The sequence below is a fragment of the Borostomias antarcticus genome (genome assembly GCF_949987555.1).
Source record: "Borostomias antarcticus genome assembly, chromosome: 25".
NCBI classification, from domain to species: Eukaryota; Metazoa; Chordata; class Actinopteri; order Stomiiformes; family Stomiidae; genus Borostomias; species Borostomias antarcticus.
In genome coordinates, this window is record NC_140258.1 from 3918344 (window position 1) to 3928220 (window position 9877).

Genomic DNA, 9877 nt, shown 5'->3' on the forward strand with positions numbered 1-9877 from the left:
CCCCACCCACCAACACACACACACACACACACACACACACACACACGCACACACTATCATTTTCTCTCTTCACCCAGTGGAAATGCAGGAGTTCTTGCCAAGTCCAGCAGATGTTCCCGCAGTACAGGCATGGTGTAAACACCAGGAGATGAATTAGAGGCTAATGTACTGGGTGCTGACAGAGGTCTTTAACAGATGATGAGATTTCACCACCTACTCCTGAGAGAGAGAGAGAGAGAGAGAGAGAGAGAGAGAGAGAGAGAGAGAGAGAGAGAGAGAGGGGGAAATGTGAGGTCCCCCCACATGCCTGGTAGGATCTGCAGATGTCAGCTAAAAAACATGACGGAGATTCATCGCTCATATCACATGAGGCAGCTCGCATTTCACTGCACACACAAGAACCCTCGTAAGCACGTGCCCAACACGTCATTGTTTTGATTTCAAACACGCTCTAACCCCCAAAACAAACCTTTCTTTACGCCTCTCTGCAAAATTAAATGTTAGAAATGAGGTGGGCCTACTTAAACTCAAAAATGTATTTGTGTAGTGACCCTGTGAGCCTGCAGAGGGAGCCACTCTATAGCAGCTTGCAGACCGCTGCACTGTATACGGATCACCCGGCCCGGTGAGAGAGGAGCCCCGTGATTCTGTTCCCCGAGCCAACCTGTCCGGGGACGCCGCCCCCAACATTCCTCAAGAACCGCATGTTCTCCAGCAGTGCTGCTCACCTACCCGCCTCTCAACACAACTGAACACCAGTGAGCTACCATCAGTCCCGCGGCCGCGCATCCTTCTGAGCTGCTGGAGTAATAGAGTAGCTTATACCTGGAGACGCGTCTACATCAACAGGAAGACCACCTAACGCAGGTAAGGACAACTCAATATCAATGTCTCCCACCCCAGGTGAGGTGCAGCCTACCGGCATCACACAGTGTGTATCCGATCTCTCTTGTACATTCATGTGTTTGATGTTTTTAAATCTCAATTCCATTTACTCAAACGTTGTATTTCAATAGGCGACAGTATCATTGGTAGCCTACTTTTACGCACGGTGATCTTTACTGGCTCCCTCCGGCGCAAAGCGCAGAGAGTTAGTGAGCTGGAGCGATGCCAACGCAAACAACATCCCACCAGCGGGAGACGTCCGCACTCGCTCAGCAATTCCATCAATGATGTAATAACGGGTATTAAAACGTGTAGGCTGTCAAGGAAAAATGATCTCGCCACCTAAATCCTTTTCGCTCTGCCGTCTCTCTCCTTCCCCTCTCCTCCTCGCAGTCCCACCCGTCGCTTGGCCGCTATGCTGGGGATCTGCGTGTGCGTCTGTGCGCTCTTAACCCACGTTGTTTCGCAGGAGGTGGAGGAGCCTATCTCCTATACGGCAAGTGGATTTTCCATACGGGTGCCTATAGCATAGTGCTTTAATTTACACGAGGAGCGTCAGGGATGATAGTGAGCCACTGGGACATATAAGATGGTCACATGTAAGGTTGTTTGGGGAGCTGGGCAGGATTATTTGATGTCAGGATGTGCATGTGTCTCTGTTGGGCGGGCGGTAGCTCAGTGACTGGAAGTTTGCTCGTTCGAGACCAGGCTACTTGACAAGTGACTTCCCATCAATCATTTCTTACCATTTATGTTAGCTCTTGACTGTAAGTAACTTTGGATAAAAGTACAGTATCTGCTAAATGATGTAAATGTAATGAAGTTATCAGCAATGTAAGAGTGATAGGTGGATCCAGCCGCTTTGTTTGCACAGTGAGGTAAGTGGGTGTGTTAGCTAGTAAAGCATCTAATGTTGTCCTTGTTTGATCCTCGTCTCTGCAGTGCACAGATGGATATGAATACGACCCTGTCAGACAGGTGTGCAAAGGTAAGACATCCCGGAGGAGCACGCTAATGAGAGGCTACAAGTCTGCTTGGGGAGATGAAAGTGTGGTGGATGAGTCAGGCTCGATGAGAGGCAGGGTTCAAATGCTAGATTGTCATTTACAGTTTGCGTAAGTGTGTGATCTTGGTGCCTTTGTACAGTATGTACAGTGGATACAGTAGATAGATAGATAGATACATACATACACAGTAGTTTGCAGCATAATCTCCACAAGGCTTTACATTACAGTTCATTCATTCATGCAGATACAAATAAACTGTAACACTTTATAATAAGTGCACACTATGAAGCATTTATTAAGTATTAGTAAATACTTAATTCATCATTTATAAAGCGTTATTCATTCATTATTACACATTAGTAAGCAATTTATTAACACATTTATAAAGGTTTTATTCTTCATTTATAAGCTAATGTAAAATGTGTTTATTCAATGTTTTTTCATACTTTATAAACAATGTATTTACCTTTTGTAAATTAAGTATCATATCAATTACAAACAAGTTTTTCATGAGTTGTTCAATTGGCTCATAAGGTTGCTTATAACGTGGAGGTTAATGATTGACAAACTATTTAGTGGGTTAATAGATGATTTATAAACACTTTATAATAATGTAATTCATGATGAATTCAAGTAGCTATAAAGTATTTACTAGGCCGTTGGTAAAGTATTATGTGGGAGTTGATCTAAAGTGTAAACTATCTATGCTTTACACGACATTTACTAATGAGATATTAAGGCTGGCAATGCAATTGTGATCGATTTCAACTAGTCAGCAGTTTTGTATTTATTGCCCCGGGGTGGATTTGAACCCTGGTCTACTGCAGTGCAAAACCTGTCCAAACCATTAGGCCACCGAAAGCAGTGACGCAACTTGACTTTCTTTAGTGCCTTTAAAATTAGACATTTTAATCAGTAGCCCAGTGCATCATTTTGATATCTTAATGTAACATATTAAAATTCCTGAAACCAATGTCTGTCTGTATACTAGGGTCTACAACGTCTGTCTGTCTTCCTGAGTGTTGTGGATGTGTGCATGTATACATGAGTATTATTATACATATATATACAGCCTGTATGTATATACACATATGTATATATTCTATATTTTACACATTCTCTATGTATGTATGTATTCCTTGTTCTCATGTATATTCTGTATTTCCAATCTGTACTGTAATTTCCCACTGCTTGAATCACCTACATTTCCTCCTACTTATTAACGTTCACAACTAACTAACAATCTAATGTCCCGTGAAACAAAACAACATTTAGTTTCAGAAGGAGAATCACTGGTGCACATGGGCATTTAAAGCTGTAAAAAGACTGTTCCTTCTTGATCAGAGTCGCTCTCCAGCGCCGTCCTGAGAAGCACCTTTACAAGCTGATGCGTGACGAGGCGGAGGCTTGTGTTTCAAAATGTTGGGTGTGTTTGTTTTGTATACAGGGGGGCGGTGTTACAGCAGGGAGCAGCAGTTCAAAGGAGGAAGTGGGAGGGGTGTGTCTGGTCACCCACAATGCTGTTTGCCTTATTCATTTTTCTACCTCTATAGATTCCATGCTTGGAAGCGTAACCCGCCAACAACCTTTTTTTTTTAAAGATATTTTTTAGGGCACTTTAATGGTATAGGACAGTGTAGAGAGACAGGAAATGTGGGAGAGAGAGAGGGGACTCTTCCCGAGCAGGGAATCGAACCCAACCCGGGTCCGCCACGCGAAGAACTAATCTTCATATGGTACACGCCTTACCCGGTGAGCTAACGGGGCGCCCACCCACCAACAACCTTACTGGCCGCTGTTACAGGGTTCCTTACAGATGTGTTCTGTGCCTCGGTGGCGTTGCATGAACAGCCGATGATGCGGAAGGTTAAGACGCTTTCAATAAAAGCGCGGTTGATTCTGGAGTTGGTGTACTGGGATGATTGGTACAGTAAGCATCTCGCTGTCCGCTCCCCTCTCTCATTTCATTCCTCTCTGACTCCCCCTGTTTCTCTCTCTCTCTCTCTCTCCCTCTCTCTCTCCCTCTCTCTCTCTCTCTCTCTCTCTCTCCCTCTCTCTCTCTCTCTCTCTCTCTCTCTCCCTCTCTCTCTCTCTCCCCCCCTCTCTCTCTCTCTCTCTCTCTCTCTCCCAGACATTGACGAGTGTATCCTAGTGGAGGATGCCTGTAAAGGAGGGATGAAGTGCATCAACCACTTCGGGGGCTACCTGTGTCTCCCCCAGAACGCCCAGATCTTCGTCAGCAACGAGGACGACCAGCTGCCCGCCGCGGAGCCCATCCCCCCGGTCCCGCCCACCAGGGTCCAGCCCGCCCGCCTCCCGTCCATCTGTGCGGTCGGCGCCGGCAGTCGGACCGTACACTGCACCGCCGGCTTCACGCCCGACGACCAGAACCTCTGCAGAGGTAGGGCTCGCACCGATGGACTCGTTAACGTTGCAGGCGTTTAGCAGAGGCTTCTGTCCAAAGCCACTTACGATGAGGAGCTAGTGCTGGGGTTAAGTGCCTTGCTCAACGGGCACACCGGTCGGCAGTGATTTATAGGAAATCACTTGTCAAGTGGCCTGGCCCCATCTTGAACCATGAGCCCAGACGCAGTAGCCTAATATCTCACACATTAGCTGAGGCCCCTCTCCCATAACAAGGCATGTAACCATATCCAGGTATGGAAGCCGCCAGGAAAACTGATGTCACTTACTGCAAACTGTCCACGAGTCATGTCCGTCCGCTGGACAGGGCGCAGCGGCGAGGCCGTGCTGGACAGGGCGCAGCGGCGAGGCCGTGCTGGACAGGGCGCAGCGGCGAGGCCGTGCGTGGCTGCCGGGGGTGTTGAAGGACGCTCGCTCTCTCTCGCTGTGATGTCAGTTTTCCTGAGCTCTCTGGTTGCTCGCAGAATGATGTTTTTGGCCGGTGTCCAACTTCCTCTGAAAACATGAAACATTAGGCTACTCCTTTTGGGGGCAGAGAGAGAGAGAGAGAGAGAGAGAAGTAGAGAGAGACGGAGAGAGAGAGACACAGAGAGAGACAGAGAGATGAGAGAGACAGAGAAGAGTGGGGGGGCAGTACAGAAGTGGGGGATATTTTTCAGTTGAAGCTCACCAAATGTTAATGTGAGACATAATTCAGCTACTCTGGCGGCTTAGAGCTCCTCGTGTGCCAATTAGCAGCAAACATGGGTCTGGGGGTACGGTGAGAGGTACAGGGGCTGGGGGTACGGTGAGAGGTACAGGGTCTGGGGGTACGGTGAGAGGTACAGGGTCTGGGGGTACGGTGAGAGGTACAGGGGCTGGTGGTACGGTGAGAGGTACAGGGGCTGGGGGTACGGTGAGAGGTACAGGGTCTGGGGGTACGGTGAGAGGTACAGGGGCTGGGGGTACGGTGAGAGGTACAGGGGCTGGGGGTACGGTGAGAGGTACAGGGTCTGGGGGTACGGTGAGAGGTACAGGGGCTGGTGGTACGGTGAGAGGTACAGGGTCTGCACCCATTGGATACCTGAGTCGATGATGCGTGGAACTACGTGTTGTTCTGAGCCTATGGCGGCACCCCGTCCACCAATTAAGCTTAACGAGGGTGTAAAACTCTGCAGCGTAGCAGGTGCTGTATGGAGGAACACACAGGGTCTATGGTTGCCATGGGAATCCTACTCTACTAATTCCCTGCCCGTGTTGAGATTTCAGTACTATGGGCAGAAAGAGAGAGAGAGAAAGAGAAAGAGAGAAAGAGAGAGAGAGATAAATAGAGGGTGAGTGAACGTGAGCGCCGTCGCTTGAGAATTCCTGAATTTTGAGTCGGCCGGCATCCTCTCGCCCGTCGACATTTTGCCGGTTGACAGTTTCTGTTGGGTGAGCCTAAGTGAGTTTGCCTTTGTTTAGGCCTCTTCACCCTCCCCCGGTAGCCCTACCCCCCCCCCCCCCCGCCCCCCCCTCACTGGTTTCAATGAGGCGATTGTTCCTCCTGAAGAGAGGATTGTGTATTTTCTGCGGCGACTGCTTAGTGGTCTCAAGTGCTTAGTCGGCTGATCCCGGGGTCTCCCCCTCCGCTCCGCGTGTCTTTGGACAGGGAGAAACCTCAGCATATCAAATAGTGCTTACATCATGCTTACTCCACGCTTAACTCGCACTTCTGTGGGGGAAAATGTGGAGTCGGGAGGAGATGGAGACTCGACATAAACAGACGCCGGGACTACACGGCGAGGTACGTCACAGCCTCGCCTCGACGACTGCTGTGGGTTGTCACGGATACAGAAGGAGCGAGTGTACAATGTGTGTTGCTAAGGTTTTCTTTATGTTGAGTTTTCATTTTGTTATGAGGGGTTCAAACGGACAGTACATGTCTTTGGTCTTTCACACGGTCTGGAGCTCAACATGAGGCTCGTAGTGTTGTTTTAGTGACACATCGGGGAATTTGTCACCGTGCTCAAGTTTGGCCGTAGAGAGAGAGGGAGACTACCCTTACTGTACTGTGTGTGTGACAGCTTAATGATGGTGCTTACGCTTTCCACGACCGCCACCCCCCCACCCTCAGAACACACTCTCACACACAGGCGCACACACACACACACACACTCACACACTCACACCAGGCACACACACACTCACACGTACACACGCACATACACACTCACACACACACACACACTCACACACACACACACTCACACCAGGCACACACACACACTCACACCAGGCACACACACACTCACACGTACACACGCACATACACACTCACACACACACACACACACTCACACACACACACACTCACACCAGGCACACACACACTCACACGTACACACGCACATACACACACTCACACACACACACTCACACTCACACGCAGGCAGACGCACATACATACACACACACACACAGTCTCACTCACGCAGGCATGCACGCACACATACAGTACACACACACACACACACACACACACACACACCGACTGGCAATAGACCACTAGAGATGCCTACAAGTGGCTTGTTGTACCCTTGAGTATGTACATTAGGTCACTCCCTCTATTTCCCCAGCAGTGACATCACTTTCTCCTGAGAAGCAGGGTCATTCATCAAAGCGCTCCAATCAATCATTAAAACTGATGAAAAGTAGACGGTGGATGTTTAATGATCCCCGTTTACAGTCAGCCATTGCCTCCACCTAATAACAGCTAACGGTCAGATACACAGCGCTGGCCTGGGAAATGGACTATTGGTCTAATAGTGATTCATAATACGTAGTGTTTTATGTGTGGGTTCTGTTGTTGTAAGGAAATGCCCAGCTTTTGAACTACAGTAGGTTTAAGTAGCTGTTATACAAGAGCAGTGAGTGTGAATATGGGAAATGACTTCAGATCAGGTCATAGATGCTGACAGTATGTCCAAGCGGACAAAGATCTTGTCAGTAGTCTCTGACTTTGGACTTAAATCATTTGAAAACAACATGCCGCTGGGTGATTAGGAGGCGACATCTAGCCTCCATTCTAATAACAGTGGTGATCGGTATTATATACAAGCATCCTACCAACACTGAACTATCTATCCTACCAACACTGAACTATCTATCCTACCAACACTGAACTATCTATCCTACCAACACTGAACTATCTACCCTACCAACACTGAACTATCTATCCTACCAACACTGAACTATCTATCCTACCAACACTGAACTATCTATCCTACCAACACTGAACTATCTATCCTACCAACACTGAACTATCTATCCTACCAACACTGAACACTGAACTATCTATCCTACGAACGTAAATACCAACCCACCCATTTGTTCTCTATCTCTGATGTGGCTACCGACTGCAGCCGGAATAGTGCGCGGCGTGACACAACATGTCATCTGTTCGCCAGTTTGGCCCCGCCTCTGAGAGCGCGGGGCGCTCACGTGGGCCTGGCGCAGGTATGCTTGGACGCGGTCCACCGAACGCGCCAGGAGCATGTCTGAAACGCGGCAGGCACACTAAAGACCCCCCCTAAGCTCTCGTCTAGGTGATGGCGAAATGTGCGTGCTTTTTTCCCCAAAGTCTTTGTGCGAGCAATTACATTTTTTCCATGGAGGTGCAATGCACTCAGGACGAATATTTGTGGAATGTTTGAGATGGTTGGTTATTTTCCGTTTGCCTCCCTGGTTTTGTGATGGGAGGAATTACTCACCTCGACAGATAAGCATCGGATCGATCTGTACTGGGCAGGAATGTTGACAGAGCCACAGACAGGCAGGCTGAAGCAGAGAGAGAGAGGGAGAAAGAGAGGGAGAGAGGGAGAGAGAGAGGGAGAGAGAGGCACTGCCAGACTGAGAGAGAGAGAGAGAGCACTGCAGACTGAGAGAGAGAGAGAGAGAGAGAGAGCCTGCAGACTGAGAGAGAGAGAGAGAGAGAGAGAGAGCACTGCAGACTGAGAGAGAGAGAGAGAGAGAGAGAGAGAGCACTGCAGACTGAGAGAGAGAGAGAGAGAGAGAGCACTGCAGACAGAGAGAGAGAGAGAGGAGAGAGAGCACTGCAGACTAAGAGAGAGAGAGAGAGAGAGAGCACTGCAGACTGAGAGAGGAGAGAGAGAGAGAGGAGAGAGAGCACTGCAGACTGGAGGGAGAGAGAGAGAGAGAGACAGAGAGAGAGAGCACTGCAGACTGAGAGAGAGAGAGAGAGAGAGAGAGAGAGAGAGAGAGAGAGAGAGAGAGAGCAGACTGCAGCTCTCACAGTGCTTCATCTATGACCTTTAGCATTACAATCTGGATTGTGTTTCTAAGAGATTGATATTCTTAGTTTAAGAGATTGCTATCCTTACTTGGTCGGTTCAACTCAGAGTTTGTGTTTTTTACCCACTAATATCGGTTTTGAGTGTAATTTGCACACAGAAAGATGTTATAGCTCTGCAGGAAATTCCTTAAGATTTGAAGCTATCAGTGTAGCAGATTCATGATGGTGATAGGTAGTTATCACATAGGAGATTCATGATAGTGATAGGTAGTTATCACATAGGAGATTCATGATGGTGATAGGTAGTTATCACATAGGAGATTCATGATAGTGATAGGTAGTTATCACATAGGAGATTCATGATGGTGATAGGTAGTTATCACATAGGAGATCATGATAGTGATAGGTAGTTATCACATAGGAGATTCATGATAGTGATGGGTAGTTATCACATAGGAGATTCATGATAGTGATAGGTAGTTATCACATAGGAGATTCATGATAGTGATAGGTAGTTATCACATAGGAGATTCATGATAGTGATGGGTAGTTATCACATAGGAGATTCATGATAGTGATAGGTAGTTATCACATAGGAGATTCATGATAGTGATAGGTAGTTATCACATAGGAGATTCATGATAGTGATAGGTAGTTATCACATAGGAGATTCATGATGGTGATAGGTAGTTATCACATAGGAGATTCATGATGGTGATGGGTAGTTATCACATAGGAGATTCATCATAGTGATAGGTAGTTTATCCACATAGGAGATTCATGATAGTGATGGGTAGTTATCACATAGGAGATTCATGATAGTGATAGGTAGTTTCATGCTTGCATATTCTCCTCAAGTGAGGAGAACCAGGATGTGTGTATGCTACACGACTGACATTACTCCTAACACTTAACACTATACTGTATGCTTTTACTCAGCATAGTAGTACTGCTGGCCTACTCCAGCCTATCAAGCATTGTGTTGCTGCTGTCGGCCAGTCACCTGGGCATTAGCTCACCTTCGACCTCCTGAACCCTCTGACAGCCGGTCAGTGGTCATAGAGGTCAGCATCCTCCACCAACAGCTGGTGCACACAACTTCTCTCTACATCCCCCTCTCCTGAGGTACGGTACGTGTGTGTGTGTGTGTGTGTGTGTGTGTGAGGGACAGAGGGAGGGAGGGAGGGAGAGAAAGGAAGGATAGGAGGTGTAGAACAGAAAGAGAGTTATTTCTCTCCATGGAACCTCTTATGGCCACTGACGTTAATCCAAGATCCGTTAACCCTCA

General features: G+C 47.8%; 1 protein-coding gene across 1 annotated transcript in view; it reads left to right on the forward strand.

The window, feature by feature from the left end:
- Positions 1 to 1300: 1300 nt before the first annotated feature.
- efemp1 (EGF containing fibulin extracellular matrix protein 1) overlaps positions 1301 to 9877 on the forward strand; it is a gene marked incomplete at both ends in the record, with an annotated part of 14546 nt that continues 5969 nt past the window's right edge. Inside the window, 3 exons of the mRNA XM_084458684.1 lie at positions 1301 to 1381; positions 1828 to 1873; positions 4024 to 4293. Of these exons, the coding sequence (XP_084314810.1) occupies positions 1301 to 1381; positions 1828 to 1873; positions 4024 to 4293 (397 nt within the window). The remainder of the gene's footprint in view (positions 1382 to 1827; positions 1874 to 4023; positions 4294 to 9877) is intronic.